We start from the raw sequence: 18,641 nt of genomic DNA, 5'->3' as shown, positions 1-18,641 counted from the left end.
ACACGTTCATTCATAATTTTAGAATTTGTACTTAAACAAATAAATTTTGAAATTTTAATTAAGGTAAACATATTATTATTATATGTTTATTTATATGATTGGTCCTAATATATTACTCAATCATAAATAATGATATATAATAGTAATTAGTTATGACAATGATACAGTGTTGCAATTTTAAAGTTAATGTGCAATATTTAATTTCCAATATTGAGTGCTGCATTTTTTATTATATTAGTATGTTGCAAGTCTCTATCTAAATAGAATGTGTTTGATAAGTATCAACAATATATAAAGAAAATTTCATCTTTTATGTTCATATTTCAAAATATTAATTTTATCTTTTAAAATATAATTATTTATTAAATTTTTAAAAATTAACCATTATTTTTATAAATTTTATTATAAAATCGTCTATTTTTATTCTTTTTTATTTATTTATTTATCAACAGTTATTATCTCATCTTTTTTGATATATTTCATTTTATTTTTTAGTAAATATAATTTTATTGTATATATTAAATTAATAACATTGTATTATCACGTATATTTAAAAAATGTGTATACACTAACATTGTTGTATACACTAGTATTAATAAATTGAATCACTGATAAACTTTATTGTGAGGTTAGATGGGTAAAAAAGGAGTATCTTGTACGCTAATACAAGTGTATAGAATAATTTAAAAAATTTAATTAACTTTTTTTAATCAACAACAAATAAATACATAACGAATGCAATATTTACATACTTATAACATCGTAAGAAACTTCATAACCTCAAATGGATTTGGATACTAAGTAGTTGGGCCTGATTTGGGCTTTTAATTAGTTTGAGGGTCGTTTCTTGCCGCACCTCTTTAATTTGCACCTGCAGTCCCGTATCCTTATAATTTTTTAATAAATAGACATTAAACTCATACTAAAATTATTAACCGTTGTGGATGAAAGTAAGGAAATTTTGACGACGGTGAATTATTGAAGGCATAAAATTCACTTTAGCATAAAGAAATTGAAGTGGGGTCGTGGTAGCACCAAAGGTGCTTTTTTTTTCTTCTGCACATTGTGATGTGACATTGTAGATTAAGCACTCATGCACCCCACTTTTCCGAATATCATAAGTGGCACCATTTTAGTTTCAATTCACCATAGATGTTAATGGCAACCCTTGCATAAAGTCTAAATAAACTCCTTTTTGTATTATCCATCTACTTCTTTTCCTTTCACTTTTTCACTTACTTTCTTCCTCACTCATTCTTCTTCTCCTTTAATTCTTTTTTCATTTATTATTGTTTACAAAATTCAATATATAAACATTACTCGTTATTTAATCTTAGGGTTAAATATGTTTTAATTCCTTAGCAAATTTTGAAATTAGTTTATTTTAAAACTTTAAATCAATTTAGTCCTTCATCTTTTGAAATATGTGAATTTAGTCTTTTTAACCAAATTTTGTTATATTTATTAGATATTTTAAACGCGATTCATAATAGTATTTGACCTAATATTAAAGCAAAAATATGTCAAATAGTATAAACAACTCAAATACAGTCATGAAATACGTACGAAACATCAAATAAACCTAACAAAATTTGATTAAAAAAACTAAATTCACGTATTTCAAAAGATAAATACTAAATTAGTCCAGAGTTTCAAGACTAATTTCAAAATTGACTAAAAAGCAAGAAAAAAAATCATATTTAATCCTTTGTTGTATTATAATTTTAGTTAATCTAATTATGTATTTATTACGAGACAGAAAGATAGAAACGTAAAATAGATAGAGGGAGTATAGGTACAGTTTCGGAAACCTGACATTATGTCCTGGTAAAAAAGGATTAATAAAATACCAAAAATGATCAACCGTTTTTAAATATTAAATAATACAGGATATGAACATTTCAAAAAATTCATTTAGGAAGATATTATATAATATATATATATATATATATATATATATATATATATATATATATATATTTTGGAAAGTTTATTTCATTTTATTTTTCCGGAAAACTTTTTAAGTATGTATTTCATGCATTACAACAAAAAGTTAATTCCAGATATTTTGTTTTCGAAATCTGATTCCAAAAATTCTGTTTCAAAATTTTTGTTCAAGAAATCTTATTCTAAAATTTCAGGAAATCTGTTCTGAAAAACTTGTTCTGGAAGGTTTCCGAAACATATAGTCCAGAAGTCTTTTTTTTTAGAGAATAAAATGGTCAGTTAAAACATTTTTGGGATACGTGAAGAAATTGTATGGGTTCTCGAAGTAAAATCCTTTATTTAACAGACTTGCGGGGTTTCTTCCTGCACCTCCAAAGAGTTCTACTGCATCTCCAAACAAATTTAAATTTCCTATAATACCTCTCTGAGCCTTTTGACTTTTAAGCGATAAAATTCTCTTATATTTTGAAATCCGGTAAAATCCTTAACCAGCTTTCGAAATCCGGTAAAATCCTTAACCAGCTTTCGAAATCCGGTGAATAATGTCAACCAGCATTTGACAGCATTTGAAGTCCGGTTAAGTGATTTAACGGAATTCGAAATCCGGTTAAGTCCATTTAATTTTTTTAATTTATTTTGCATATAAGATTTATTTTCAATTATATTAATATTATTAAGTTGTTGTTTTATTATAATATATTTTATTAATATTTATTATTTTTTTAGTTCTGAACTTGAGCTTTTATTTATTTATCTTTATTATTTTTGTTTTAATTTGTTACTTTTTTTATTCATTTTATTGCTTTATTGTTTTGTAATTTTTGTTATTTGTGATATTTTGTATTAATTATTTTCTACACTTTTTTAAAGTTTTATTTATTTGATGAATGAGTTTTTTATTTGTTTAATAAATTAAAAAATAAACTTTTAATATTATTTGTTTTCTACAATTTTTTGTATTCATTTTTTTTAATTTTATATGTAAAATAAATTAAAAAAAAGTTAAACTAACGAAATTCGAATGCTATATAAATATAAACTTTAAATAAAAAAATAATTTACTGAACCCTACTTCCATTACCGGTATATAATTTTATTTAATGTAGTTATATATAATGTAAACAATCTAAAATTAAAATTAAATAATTAATATATAAATATAAACAAATTAAAATTAAATCTTATAAATAAATAAAATAAATAAATAAAAACATTAAAAGCTAACAAATAATAAATAAATAAAAATAATTTGAAAATAATTAAATAAAATTAATCTAGATATTATAACGGCAAATATTTTAAATAAAAATTTATCACTATTAATTAAAAATTAATAAAGTAAAAATAACTACAAAAATTAAATTAATAAAAATTTATTTAATGTACTTATATAAAATATAAATAATTTAAAATTAAATAATTAATACATAAATTATAAAACAATTGAAGTTAAATCTTATAAAAAATCAAATAAGAAAATAAGAAAATTAAAATCACCAACTGTACTATGAATGTTGTTTTAAAAAAAAAATTGATTTAGAATTTCGTTAAAGGTTCAACCGGACTTCGAATGCTGGTAGACAATTCAATAACCGGACTTTGAATACCGGTATACAATGAAAATGAAATTTGAATTATGTTAAATCACTTAACCGGATTTCAAATGCCGATTCACAATTTCAAATTTTTTTGACACTATGCACCGGATTTTCAAATTTTTTTGACACTATTCACCGGATTTCGAAAGCCGGTTAAGGATTTTACCGGATTTTGAAAGCCGGTTAAGAATTTTACCGGATTTCAAAATATGAAAGAATTTTACCGTTTAAAAGTCAAAAGGTTCGGAGGAGTATTATAGGAAATTTAAATTTTTTTGGAGGTGGGAAATAAGCTCCCCAGACTTGCAGGCTGCTGAACTCTATATTTCATGGGCCAATTTAATTGAAATTTTGGGCTATAGTGGGCGTTGGTTGGCCCGGAACAGTAACTTATACGTTTAAACTAAAAGAAATACAATAATATTTCCTTCACATTATATAATAATATTTATGAATAATTTGATAAAAAAAATCATTTAGAATTCATGTACTAAAAATGTTATGCCTTTTTTCTATATTTAGAATTCATTCCGAGATAAAGTTAACTTCTGAGTTATTCCTAAAAAGTTAAACTAAAAATAATAAAAGTTAGATTATCAAAAGTTATAAATGTTCGTCTGCATAATATGTCAGTGTCAATCACTTAAGGATGTATGTAATTTAACTTATATCTGTTTAATTATTGATCTTTCATTTAGTTAAACCTTGGATAGTATATATAAGTAAGAAAAATGATATATTAACTCAATTTTTTTACTATTTTTTATATTGCCTAAGTGTCACTTTTCATTTTTATTCTTTTTTTCAATGTTCACACGTGTGGTATAGGAGCCAAAAGTTTTTTTCTTTAGAGAAAATATTTTTCAAAACGTGTGGAAGTGCAGGGCATTTAACATAGTATTACTTTTAGGTGAACAATAACGGATAACATGTTTTAGATCTCTTCAAAGGTATTAATATCTTTATTTTTTATTTGAATTTTTTTTTTTTTTACAAAAACCACAATATAAATGTTTTGATTTTGATTTTTTTACAATCAAATAAAAACTACAACCAAAATTGTTTTAATTTTTATATATTCCTTTTTTCATTATAGTAACGACAAATTGTTTCATACGGATAATATTTCCCCTTTTTCTTTTTGTTTTATTATTAACTAGGATTGGGCTGATTGCAAGATAAAGAAATTGGGCCGAAAGCCCATGAAGAATTTTGGGATTTACCCTAAAAAATTAATTGTCTCGATTGTGGTGCCAGAAGAGAGGTCAAGTAGATCGTTGACTATATGTTTCTTCTCTATTTCCTCGAGATCTAGTTCGTTTAAAAATATTTATTTATTACAAAATTTATCTTTTCATATATTATTGTAAAAATCAATAATTTTTTCATATATTCGATCTACGATTGGAAAATAAGAAAGGTTGTTTAGTATGAAGTAATCCAAATCAAATAGTTAATATTTAAATTTAAATTTCTTCACATTCAAAATTTAAAACTAAATTAAATATTTAATGAAATAGAAAGTAATTGATAAAATGTATACTTAAAACTAGAAAAAAGTTGAGGTTTATGAGTACAGATAATAAATCCTTTAAATGCTTCTGCTCGAAATAAAGAAAGAAAATAGTATAATATACAAATAAATTATTGCACATTTGACTTTTCCAATGTGGTGGGAGCCACCTAAAAAATAGGCCAAAAGATATAAAAGAAAATATTTTGCTAAAAGTATTATAATATAAATTTTAATATTTTTATTCTTTTCAGCAAGAGTTTCCTAAATATTTTGTCAGTAACACGCAATTTTTAAAAACACATTAAAGTTTTAAAAGGTATTAGAAAACTCATACTTTCGTAACAAAAAATATTATTATATACATTATTTTACTTAATCACGTTTCAAATATTTGTTTTCTGTGAATTTATTTAGATTTATTTAAAAATGTATGCTTTTACTATAACAAAATTGTCTTTTAAACAATAATTTTTTCTTAAATAAAGGAATCGGGTGTATAATATAGTAATTTTTTAATATTTAAGTTTATCAAATTAAGGAACTCGTTAAATGAAGATGCTCTAAGTAATTTATGAAAAATCACTTAAAATAGTTTGTTAAAATAATAAAAAGAGTTCTATATCTTATTTTAATTCATTTTCTTACTTCTTCCAGGTTTTTCTTTTTCCTTATTTTTTATGAACACGATTTCTTGCATCATATTTATACTTTTTCTCCCCCTCTATCTGTTAACAAATCACCCAATCCAAATTAATCTTTAAATAATAAAGTCCTCGAATAATTCTTCGAAATTGTAAACATGAAACATATATGTTCTCAAGGAACAAACATTCATCAAGTACTTAATTAAGCTATGTTTAGATAAACTTTTACATAATATTCATAAATACATTAACACAATGATTTTTTTGTATTTAAATTATAACATTCCAAACAAAATGCATAGTTTTAATTATAATAAAAGATACAAATTTTGTACTTCATTCTAATAATTGAAATATCGATATTCAAACCAAAGTTGTATTTTACTTTGGTAATAATAGATAAAGATATATTTAAATCTAAAATTAATTTATGAGATGATATTTTATTTACTTATATATATTATAATTTTATTTCATTTTTATTTGACCGTGATTTTTTAAGAAATGTGTTATAAAAGATATTAAAAATAGTGAGGTTTAATAAGCAGGTTTTCTATGATTAAATAAAAGAACAGTGAGAATGGGATAATACAATTTTGTTTTTGTTTTTTTTTTCTTTTGATAAAACGTGGGACACAAAATAGTTAGCGCTGAAAATGACAAGACGCGCTTTTGCATTGGATGCTTAGAAAGTTGTGGTTAAAAGTGATTGTGATTGTGATGTACTTGAGTAATAACACGTATAATTACTTATTTTTTCTATGAAATTTCACATGATTTTCGCATTAATGTGATTCTTCGGAACAAAACCAAACACATCATAGAGTCAAAGGTGCAGCTAACGATGTCTCATACTACATTTGTATCAGAGACAAAAACACACCTTGTCTCACACACAACAAACCTTTTCTCACTCAAAAATTATACTTTTATATCACTTTTTTCTTCTTCTTCTTCTGTTCTACTGAATTCACTTTTCTTCTTATTTAAAGCAATGTGAGAAAAATAAATAATGATTACTGAAAAAGTTATAAAAAAAAGGAAGAATAATATCTGTTAGATACAATTTTTCTGTATATGATTTTGTTAATCATGACATGATAAAACAGCAACCTACCTACCATGTTTCTCAGTTAATGTTTTCCTCATTCTTCTTCTTCCACATTCTATTCTGCTTCTACCCTTCTCTCAAAATCATAACTTTTCCTCAATCATTGCTTTGCCACATTGCATTTCACCCCACTCACCCCCTTCTTCAGATTTATAACCTCATTTTCTCAGAACCATTGCAGAAACTTACTGGGGTTCCCTTCTTCTGAATTTGTTCTTCTACTCATCTTGGTTAGCAATTGTTGCTTCTGTTACGCGTATATGCTTCATTACTCAACTTTACTTCTTGTGAATTACGAGGTAAGAATGCATCATTGTTTACCTTTTTTCTTTTCCTTTTTTGTTGGGCGGGGATTATGACTGTGCAGCAAGAAGAAAAAGTTACTTGTCTAATAATTCTTACATTATTGTTAGTGATGCATTTAAGGTTTTTCTTTCTCTCTTTTTCACCTGAGATTCGTAATTGTAGTAACAAGAAGTGATTTTCAATGTGCGTTACATATTATAGAATAAGGTTCTCTAAAATTAATCTTTTGCCTTCAAATTTTTGTTTACACTGGCCCCTTTGCTCTCACTTCCAGTGGCACATTCTCTCATATAGTTGGAGTAGGAGCTACAAGGAAAGGCATGCTGGCTATCTGGTTGATGCTATTGTTGTTGGTGGCCATTGCATTGGGGAATTCAGATATTGATGCTCTCCTTGAATTTAAGAAAAGCATTCAGAATGACCCTTCTGGATTAGTTTTTAGTTCCTGGAATCCCAAGTCTTTAGATTCTGATGGATGTCCAAGGAACTGGTATGGAATATGGTGCAGTAAAGGCAGTGTTATATCAATCACTCTGGACAATGCTGGTTTGGTTGGTGACTTTAATTTCCATGCAATTAGTGGCCTTGCAATGCTTCGCAATTTGTCAGCTGTGAACAACCACTTCACTGGAGAACTCTCACATGCTACTACAATGGAATCACTTGAATATCTTGATTTGTCCCTCAACAAGTTTAATGGACCGTTACTCTCTAACTTTGTTCAGTTGCGGAAGTTAGTGTATCTGAATCTTTCTTCTAATGAACTTGGAGGCACTCTTACTATAGAGTTTCACAAACTTGGGAAGTTGAAGTATGTAGATTTGCACATGAATAACTTTTCTGGGGATATTATGCATATCTTTTATCAGATGGGAAGTGTACTATATATTGACTTAAGCAGCAACAGGTTCTCTGGTGCACTGGACTTGGGACTTGCGGATGAATCTTTTCTCTCCTCAATTCAATATTTAAATGTTAGCCATAATTCCTTGAGTGGTGAGTTATTTGCTCATGATGGTATGCCATACCTTGACAATTTAGAGGTTTTTGATGCTAGTAATAATCAGTTAGAGGGTAATATACCTTCCTTTACTTTTGTGGTATCTCTTCGGATACTTCGACTTGCATTCAACCAGCTCACTGGTTTGCTGCCAGAAGCTCTATTGAAGGAAAGTTCAATGATGTTATCCGAACTGGATCTTAGTCAAAACAAGCTTCAAGGTACCATCTATGTTTTCTGTGTAAATTGTATCTGTCTTCTTTCTTTAAGGTTAAAGCTTTTGCATTTTTTATATAAATGTATAGTTTGTAAACCTGTAAGATGCAATTGAACTGGTTGTCTGCTCCCATTGTGTTGCTATCAGTTATGCTAATTTATTCATAAATGAAGATTTGGTTGTTAAAAACTACTGCCAATAACCCATGTCAGGCTTCTGTTTAGTTACTGAAATATGAAACTGCAACTATCTTTCTAGTGCCCTTTTCAAGTATCTTTGGGGATTGTTCTTCTGTGGAATAAATAAAATAATTTTCATATCCTCTTCCTAACGTCTTATTCAATGAGTTTCTGCTTACCCTTTTGATCACAACTTAAACTTTCTCTGTAGGTCCCATTGGAATTATTACCTCGGTGACTCTGAGGAAGCTTAATTTATCTTCAAACAAGTTGTCTGGCCCCTTACCTCTCAGGGTAGGCCACTGTGCTGTCATAGATTTTAGTAATAACACACTATCAGGTAATTTCTCAAGGATTGGATATTGGGGTAACTATGTGGAAGTTGTTCAGTTAAGTACCAACACATTAATTGGAATGCTTGCAAACGAAACTTCTCAGTTTTTAAGGTTAACTGAACTTAAGGCATCCAATAACTTGTTAGAGGGCTTTCTCCCACCAATTTTGGGAACATTTCCAGAACTGAAGGAGATTGATCTTAGCCTCAACCAGCTTTCTGGGTTCCTCCTACCAAGCTTTTTTTACTCAACCAAATTGATTAATCTTAATCTCTCCAACAACAAGTTTTCTGGATCAATTCCTATTCAATTTCAACCTCCAAATACTCCATTGGTTTCTACTGAAAATATTAGTCTGGTGTTTCTTGATCTTTCAAACAACAACTTGAGTGGGCCTCTTCCTTCAAATATGAGTAGGCTTCACAATTTGGTATATCTCAATTTATGCAACAACAAATTGGATGGTAATATTCCTGATGACCTTCCAGATGAGTTGAGAGCATTAAATGTGTCCTTCAATAATTTTTCTGGTGTGGTACCTGAAAACTTAAAGCATTTTCCTGAATCAGCATTTCATCCAGGAAATACTATGCTGGTGTTTCCTCATTCGCAATCATCACCAAAAGATGCTTCCAACCTAGGTTTGAGGGAACATCGGTTACATAGAAGGTCTGCCACTAGGATTGTCCTGATTGCATGTTTGGTTGCCGGTGCTTTTGTGATGGCTTTTGTGGGCATAATAATTTACTATAAGGTTCATCATGAAAAAGAAAGGACTTCAAAACAAAATGAAGCTAGAGGTATCACTCAAGAGGGTAATTTCACATCAAATATAGAGGCAGTTTACAGAAATTTGGAAGCATTACCACCATCTCAAAGGGGCTCTTCTGATGCTGCAAGAAACATTCATCCAGTGGGAGAGAATCCTATGAGTCTTGGCCGTAGTGAATTAGGTAAAACCGAGGAAGGAATGTATTCCCCAATGTCTATTTTGTCACCTTCAAATCCTTCATCTTCTAAAAGCCACCAGTTTGAGAATCCTGGTTCCCTCCAAGTATCATCTCCAGATAAACTGGTTGGAGACTTGCATATATTTGATGGGTCCTTGGTACTAACTGCGGAAGAACTTTCATGTGCTCCAGCAGAAGTTATTGGCAGGAGCTGTCATGGTACACTTTACAAAGCAACACTTGACTCTGGTCATGCATTGGCTGTCAAATGGCTAAGAGAAGGAATAACCAAAGGAAAAAAGGATTTGGCTCGGGAAATAAAGAAACTTGGGACCATCAAGCATCCAAACCTGGTTTCTGTTCAGGGTTACTATCTGGGACCAAAGGAACATGAGAAACTCATCATATCAAATTTCATGAATGCACAATCTCTTGACATTTATCTCCATGGTAAGCTCATAGCTTCATATTTTGATTGCAGCATTAAACCTAGCCTTTCCCAGTTTTGTTTAACTCTTCTTGTTTTACTTTTATGCAGAAGTAGATAAAACAAATCTCCATCCTTTAACTCTAGATGAAAGGCTGAGAGTGGCTATAGAGGTGGCACTATGTCTACATTTCTTACATGATGAGAAAGCCATACCTCATGGCAATCTCAAATCCACAAACATTTTGCTAGAAACTCCCAACAAAAATGTTCTCCTCACAGACTACAGCCTGCACAGGATACTCACTGCTGCAGGTACTACCGAGCAAGTTCTGAATGCCGGTGCACTCGGCTACCGGCCGCCGGAGTTTGCTAGGTCAAGCAAGCCATGCCCTTCCTTGACAAGTGATGTGTATGCATTTGGAGTGGTCTTGTTAGAGCTCATAACAGGAAGAAATTCTGGAGAAATAGTATCTGGGATTCCAGGGGTGGTTGACCTCACTGATTGGGTGAGGTTTTTGGCTGAACAAGACCGTTCAAGCCAGTGCTTTGATAGGTTTCTAGTGGAGAAGCATAATGGGGAAAAACACTCAAAAATTCTTGATGAAATGCTAAAGGTGGCTCTTAGATGCATCCTTCCAGCATCTGATAGACCTGACATGAAAACTGTCTCTGATGATCTATCAGCAATAATAAGGTAGAGTTGCTGATCATATCGTAGCCTTAACCACTAACATCATCGTCATCATCATTTTGTTGAATTTGTTCAAGTTGGTTTTCAATTTTGTTGAATTTTTGTCCCTTGATGACAGCATTCAACAACAGGCATTATAACAAACAAGTGAGGATATGAAACGAAATTCTTTGTCAAAGGACATTCATTTTTTTCAACCCTTCAATTTCAGGTTGTGTATATTGATGATTTTTGCTGTACTGTTCTGTGTAATAATTGATAATGCTAGAAGACGTTAATTCACCATTTTGTCATAATGCTGTGATCCAAACTCACACTAAATTTTCTTCCTTTTGTGTTTGATTATGATTATGAAATTGTACGTAATTTGACCAATGATTAATTATGTACATTTCATTTTCTTATAAATAGAAAATTAAACATTTCATTTTAATTTTCTTATAAACATTCATCGAAAGAGGCTTGATTTCCTTGTTCGTTAATATGACCAATGATTAATTATGTACATCATACAAAAGAGATTTACGGTTAAAAATGATTTTACGAGGTTCATCAATAACATTAAGGTAAAAAAGTTATATGTCTAATATATAAAAAAAAATTATGATATATATATATATATATATATATATATATATATATATATATTTAATTTTATATTTATAAATGTTAAAATTTAATTTAAAAACGTAATTATCTTTCTTAGTAACCTTTAAATCTTCTAATCCTAAAGAAACAGTCACTTACATTTATTTTAATAATTAACGTCACATTGATGGTAATAATTGTCGTTACTGAAAACAATTTAGTTGGATGTAATATGCAAAGATGACAACATAGCAATAAATTTAAGAAAACAGTTTTGTCTATCTGGAACAAATGCACAACGAAAATTAATTTTATTTTGTAAGAGATTAATTTTTTTTTCTCAGTTTTTATATTGTGGATTATACACACCGAGCTCTAGGTGTCAATGAACTTACTCATCAAAAGCATTTTTCTAATTGAGTAATTAATTTGAAATACATGATATTTTTTGAAAAAAAAAATATTTTTTAATATGCTTGCCAAAAGTTAAAAATAAGTCATCTAAATTTGATTTTGATAAGTAAAAAATAAAATTGAAGTGGGTTAACTCATCTAAAAATAAAAACATTTTATTCTTTTAATTATTTTATATAATTATTGTAGATGATTCTAATCAGAATTAAAATGTTCACTTATTTCATAAATATTATTATAAAGATGATGATTAAAAATTAAAGTATAAGTCATGAAGAAATGGTAAAAACAGTAATAAAAAATTATTTATTGTAAATCTATAACTATATATAAAGGGGATCCCCTCTTTTGTGTCCACATTTCATAATTCCAACTTTCCCCTTTATAATTTAATTATTTATTAAATTTTTAAAAATTAACGGTTACTTTTACAAGTTTTTATAAAATTATTTACTTATCTCCTTTTTCTTTTTTTCTCTTACTATTCATCAACAGTTATTTTTCTCTTATTTTCTCCGTACATTTTATTTTATTTTTTATAAATATACTTTTATTTTGTTTATTAAATTAATAACATTACAATATCATCAATTATTAATATAATTCAAAAAATGCGTACACACAGGCGCGATAGCGCCTGTGTTTACACTAGTTATGTGTAAAAGGAATGGACCTACAAAGCATTTCAAGCAAATGGAAAATAAATAAAAGGTTAAAATACCTTTTTATTCCAAATTTCATCAAGTTTTGTAAGATAAGTCACAATTTTGGTTTTGTGTTCAATTAGGTCTAAATTTTCGTCAATTTTATTTAATTAGGTCATTTTTTGCTAATATCGTTTAAATCATTAACGACCATGAACAGTAACGACCATGTGTCACTTCGTGATTTTTTTAAATTTTTTATTATTATTTTTGAATTATTTTTTAAATTTGTTTTAATTTTTTTTTTAAATATTCACTTATTAATTTAGTAAGATATCACATGTCAAAGTTAATATTTTATATTCAATTTGATCTCTATATTTATTATTATTATTCAATTTAATCACAATTTTATTTAAAATTGACTAATTTAATCCTTATTAAACTTATAAAGCACATAAATTTGGTGCAGATTCATAATGCGTACACATTAAGGAAAAACATTGAGAAAGGGTTTAGTTTGGTGGATACATAAGAAAAAACAAAACCGCGTGTGGCAAAGCGCCAACTAGCAAGTACCCAAAAGAATCCCACTAAACAACCTTTGCCATCCAAATGGAACATCCAAACACACCTTTTCCTTTTTATTTCGTCTAAACTTGCCAACTGTCATTCATCACACATGCACTGTACCCCATACCAATCTTAATTTAAATTGCTTTTTATGTCCAAAAACTTATATTTCGTATGATTAAAATAAATTCTAAGCAATAAACACATGCATATTTTTATAAATTTTATTTAAAAATACTAATAAATAGTAAAATAAGACATTCACTATTCAAAGCATAACTTCTTTCGAATTGATGCCATTTGTTAGAATTTAAATTCTGCATCATGTTCATTTTTTTTAACAAAAATATATCACAATTAAAAACTCTATTTAATAATCACCGCTCACGGTTTGAATAATTTTTCGACATTTTTGAAAAATACATAGCTATTCATTTATGAGTTATCTAAATAATAAATTAATAATTATTAGCGTTTCCAACGTGCAATGCAGCATTCTGATCTGTGTGTTCTTTTTTACTATCATCATCATTAGCAAACAAAAAACTGTTTCGAGTTATTAATTTTAACAAGACTTTTAATACTTTTTTCTTAAACTATAAACACGAGACGTTTTAATCTTTTAGTTTTATTTTAACTTTAGTCATTTATTCCTAAAATTTTAATAATGCTTTTTAAGAATTTAAACGCGATTTAATATTTTTTGATAATGAGATAAATTTTACTTTTTTATATAATATTAATTTCTCTAAACCGCGTGGATATTCCACTGCACGCGTAAACCGTTTGCTTCATATACAGTCACACACAAGCGCCTAAACAACGCTGCATCACTCACTCGTTCTTCTCGTTTCATTTTCATTTCAATTGCATTCGTGTTTGCTGAGATAGTTTATTAACTCGTCACTGACTCACTCAATGGCTGATCGAGTTCACCCCCGCGACTCGCCTCCCGTTTCCGCCGAGTCACAACCAGCTTCGCCTCAGGACTCCTCCGTCGTTCCACAGGCGCTGCGGCCACCGCCGTCGGAGAAGCCGGTGCCTCCACCTGGAACCTACGTCATCAAGATACCCAAGGATCAAGTCTACCGCGTTCCTCCGGCGGAGAACGCCCGCCGCTACGACCAATACACTCACCGCAAGCACCGCCGGAGCCGATGCTGTTGCTGCTGCTGCTGGCTCATCGGAATCCTCTTCATTCTCATCGTGCTTCTCGGGATCGCCGCCGGCATCTTCTATCTCGTTTTCCGTCCAGAGGCGCCGAAGTACACCATCGAAAATATCGCCATCAGAGGAATTAACGTCACGTCGCCGTCGTCCGATGTGGCAATCTCGCCGCAGTTCAACGTCACCGTCAAGGCCGATAACCCTAACGACAAGATCGGAATCTATTATTTGAAGGATAGCTCCGCCGAAGTATTTTACAACGACGCGAGGCTCTGTAACGGCGCACTACCGGCGTTTTACCAGCCGTCAAATAACGTGACGGTGTTCGGGATGGTTTTGAAGGATAACGGAATCGAGCTTAGGAGCGAGGACCGAAAGTCGTTGTTGGAGTCGCAGACCAAACGGAAAGTGCCGTTGACCGTTAGAATTAGGGCGCCTGTGAAAATAAAAGTGGGGTCCGTTAAGACATGGAAGATTACCGTTAAGGTGGACTGTGACGTGACGGTGAACGAGTTAACGGTGCAAGCGAAGATTGTTTCTAAAAGTTGTGACTATAAGGTTGATCTTTGGTGATGAAAAACATGGACAATGGAGTCAGTTTTCATTTATTATTAATTATCATTATTATTACTGTTTTGTCACAGATAGAGATAGGACACAGACATTCCTGAGATTATACATTGTTTATATTTCAAATAAATAATATAGTGAAAATTGCAGAAATTATAAAAAAAAATCGTAAATTACATAAATAGTTGCATTTATTGATACGCCACGGGTCTGAGATTTTGATATATTTGGTTTTGCAGAAGACTTTCCATTTTTATTATAAATGTTTTAATTTTAGCATGTTTTAGCTTAAGATAAAACGTCAACTTTTTATTATTGACTTTAAATTATTAAAATTATATATTTGGTGAATTTTGTTTATAACGTTATACTTTTAAAAGAAAAATTAAGAAAAGAAAATATTGCACTAGTAAGAGAGTGTTAAATAAAATGCTTTCTACGTCACTCAATTTAATATAAATATAAAATAATTTGACTTATTAATAATTATGCAATACATTTCTTTCTTGACCATTTCTCAGAGTAGAGTAGTTAACCTTTTTCTATCAATTTCAAAAATGCTACTTACTAAATGCTTGACAATTATTTATGATTATAAAAGAACAAAAAATAACCAAAAAAAAATGTAATATTCTTTATGCACAACTCAAACGCACTCTTATTTTTAGTATTCTTCCCAAAGACATAATTCTAGACTGAGTGTATGAAAAAAAAAACTGAATTTTTTTTTTCAATTTCCTTTTTTAATTCCATTTAACTATTGATCTAGTTTATGTCACACCTGAGTAAAAGAGACCATTATTATTTTCTCTTTTGTTGTGACATTAACTTTAATAAATTACTTTTAGTATTAATTGTAATCTAATTAAACAAGGTAATTTATATTTCTTATTAAATTTAGTTAACGTGAGCGAAAGCCAAGTATGATAGACTTGTAAAAGTATACAAGTTGGTATACTTCTAAAAGTCATTACTAGGTTTTGTTTCTTTTACAGTGAGATTATGCTTTAAAAAATAATAATTATCGGTAAATATTTGATAATTAATTTTCAATTTTTTATTTTTCATCAACAATTAAAATCTAAATAACTTATTTTACCTCATTCACTTTAGAAGAAGAACTACATTGAATTAGTAACTTTTCTTACTTGTTTTTACTAATTGGTGAATATCCATGAATGGTTGCGTAATGAATTAGTGAAATTTAGGTGCAGAATTAAATATACTTTTTGTTAGGTGGATACTGGACTTACGTATTTGAGGCAGATTAATTAATGTATTAAAAATAGTTTAAAATTTAAAAGTATTTTTTTGGGAACATATTATTAATATATCCACCGTCATTTCCGGTGCATCTTTATCAATCTAATAATATTCAGCATTTACCGTTTCCATTGTTACGTTTTTCTTTTCTTTTCTTCCACAGCCGCGCGTATAACTTACTTCTTATTTGCATAAGTCAAACCTAATTATATTCTAACCATTAGGTGCAAGAAGCTTCATATATATAATTTTACACATTCTTTTTCTTTTCATGAAATTTAAAATTTAATTAAAAGTCATTTTTTATTTTTTATTTTAGTAAAAACATGTAAACAATGACTATACAAAGTAATAACTATGTCATATCAACCAATGATAAAATCAAACAATTAATATATAAATTTTAAGTACTCAATATGATAACTTTTTCTATAAGAACTCGACAAAAAATAGTCAAATTTATTATGGATTTAAAATTAATAAAGCCTAGTTTTTATATATTATACTTTTAAAGGAATGATAATGTGAAACCTATATGATGATACTTAGTAATTGTTATATTATTATTTATTTAGTAGGTTGCAAATGAGGTTAAAAATAAATTATGAAATAAAACATGTTAAATTTTGTATATCTTGAATTTCTTGTTGAGTTGTATTTAAGAGGACTTTGAATTTCTACTTTGGTTTGGTATGATATTTATACTTCAATTGCTTTTTTTAGACTTTTTAGAGGAATTAGAGTTATAAATTAGGTTTTTAGGTATAATTCTTAAAAGTGAGGGTATTGGATGTTATGTTTAGTTTTGTTCCTAATTACTATTGTATGAATTATAGTCAGATTATAGGTAGATTTTTGTTTAAATTTGATGTAACATATAAATTTCTATTAAATATGAATAATTATGTTAACGTTCCATGTATGTAGTAAATAGGCTAAAGCGACTATGATCTCGTTCAATCAATCAACTGTGTGTGTGAGTAACGAAAAATTTACGGAACCTAAAATAGGATAATATTTGTAGAGACTTAATGCATATTTAAGCTAACTAGTTTTCTTTTTTTTTTTTTTACATTACGTATAATTATAGTACGTTATAAGGATTGATTATATATATATATATTTAGAGATAAAATTCTTGTTTATGATATATGAAAAAAAATTATAATAGTTCAGTATTACATTTTCTAAAATAAATGATAAGCTCTAAGTAAATAATAACTATTTTAAATAAAAAATATAATATGAAAATAAAGTGATTAAAAATAAAAATTAATATATAATTATCTTATTCATATTAAATAATATATTACTTGACTAATTATGCGTAAAAGAATATAATTATTTTAGTTTGAAAACTTTTATTGTCACCTTACAAGGGTTAAATATGTTTTTATCTCTTAATTTTCAGTTAATTTTGGAATTAGTCTATTTTAAAACTTTGGACTAATTTAGTCATCTTTCGAAATGCATGAATTTAGTTCTTTTAATCAAATTTTGTTAAGTTTATTTGACATTTCAAACGCGTTTTATAATAGTATTTGACTTAACATTAAAGTAAAAATGTGTCAAAGAGTACAAACAACTCAAATACAATCCTGAAATGCGTACGAAATATTAAATAAACCTACCAAAATATAATTAAAATGACTAAATTCACGTATTTTGAAATATGAAAAACTAAATTTGTCTAAAGTTTCGAAATAAACTAATTCCATAATTCACTGAAATTTAAAGTACCAAAAACGTATTTAACCCCTTAACAATGTTGATTAGTATTTTATATTTACAGCATTAACTCACTATAGTGAAGGACTAACAAAAGATAGTAAGACACCGAAACGACGGAACCCTTTTTGGAGAAATTAGAACGTATTTCAATGGATTAATAATTTCATTACTTAAGCTATCCTATTATGTCCACGTAAAAAAAAAAAATCCTATGTACTTAAAATAGTAAATATCTTTAAAAAGATTGATATATTTGATGAAGTAAAAAAATAGTTAACATTAAAGTTAATGACTAAAAAGTAGATTAAGTTATAATTTATTCAATCGTATCACATGCCATTGATTAATTAAGTGTTGCAAAATTGAAATTGATAAAGAATTACCGGAAATGAGAATGTTTCAAAAAAAATTAAACAAAAAGATTAAACAAAACTGGTGAGATATTGATTAAAAAAAATAAGCAAAATTAATTGCTTTACTTTAGTCTGTTTTTATATCCTATAAAAATAATTTAAGTTATCTGGGAACCATATTATGTTATGTCATATTTATGCAAACACTTTGTAACCCAAAATTCTGGATCAATGCAGAGATAAAGAGGGATGTTATTCTTTTGAGAACTATTTTAATATCTTTGTGCCTAAAAAGAAGATTAATGGTCTTAAAAGCAGCTAGGGGAGTCAAAATTATGAACACTTTTTGAGACATTATCATCGTTATTCAACTCGTTTATCCCAAAAGTTGTATGAACAATTTATAAATGCAAG

General features: G+C 28.4%; 2 protein-coding genes across 2 annotated transcripts; both read left to right on the top strand.

Annotated features, from left to right (window-relative positions):
* Positions 1-6,658: 6,658 nt before the first annotated feature.
* LOC114193808 (Leucine-rich repeat protein kinase family protein) lies at positions 6,659-11,357 on the top strand. Its single transcript, XM_028083749.2, has 5 exons — positions 6,659-7,115; positions 7,397-8,343; positions 8,730-10,253; positions 10,342-10,927; positions 11,043-11,357. Exons 2-5 carry the CDS (start codon positions 7,443-7,445, stop codon positions 11,062-11,064), a joined length of 3,033 nt encoding a protein of 1,010 aa, XP_027939550.2. The 5' UTR covers positions 6,659-7,115; positions 7,397-7,442; the 3' UTR covers positions 11,065-11,357.
* A 2,595-nt stretch (positions 11,358-13,952) lies between these two features.
* On the top strand, positions 13,953-14,940 carry LOC114192999 (Late embryogenesis abundant (LEA) hydroxyproline-rich glycoprotein family). Its single transcript, XM_028082682.2, has one exon. It carries the CDS (start codon positions 14,062-14,064, stop codon positions 14,881-14,883), a length of 822 nt encoding a protein of 273 aa, XP_027938483.1. The 5' UTR covers positions 13,953-14,061; the 3' UTR covers positions 14,884-14,940.
* The last annotated feature ends 3,701 nt before the right edge of the window (positions 14,941-18,641 follow it).

The sequence above is a fragment of the Vigna unguiculata genome, chromosome 8 (assembly GCF_037176805.1).
Source record: "Vigna unguiculata cultivar grain cowpea cultivar isolate G323 ecotype 2 chromosome 8, ASM3717680v1, whole genome shotgun sequence".
Taxonomy (NCBI): domain Eukaryota; kingdom Viridiplantae; phylum Streptophyta; class Magnoliopsida; order Fabales; family Fabaceae; genus Vigna; species Vigna unguiculata.
The sequence above is the reverse complement of the archived record's forward strand: the minus strand, read 5'-3'. Positions and strand labels throughout refer to the sequence as shown.

Bases quoted from the DNA above. Each gene is read 5' to 3' on its own strand.
- LOC114193808 (XM_028083749.2), top strand. From the start codon at position 7,443: ATGCTGGCTATCTGGTTGATGCTATTGTTGTTGGTGGCCATTGCATTG. The intron at 8,344-8,729 runs GTACCATCTATG...CTTTCTCTGTAG, and splicing joins TAGTCAAAACAAGCTTCAAG to GTCCCATTGGAATTATTACC. The intron at 10,928-11,042 runs GTAGAGTTGCTG...CCTTGATGACAG, and splicing joins GATCTATCAGCAATAATAAG to CATTCAACAACAGGCATTAT.
- LOC114192999 (XM_028082682.2), top strand. From the start codon at position 14,062: ATGGCTGATCGAGTTCACCCCCGCGACTCGCCTCCCGTTTCCGCCGAG.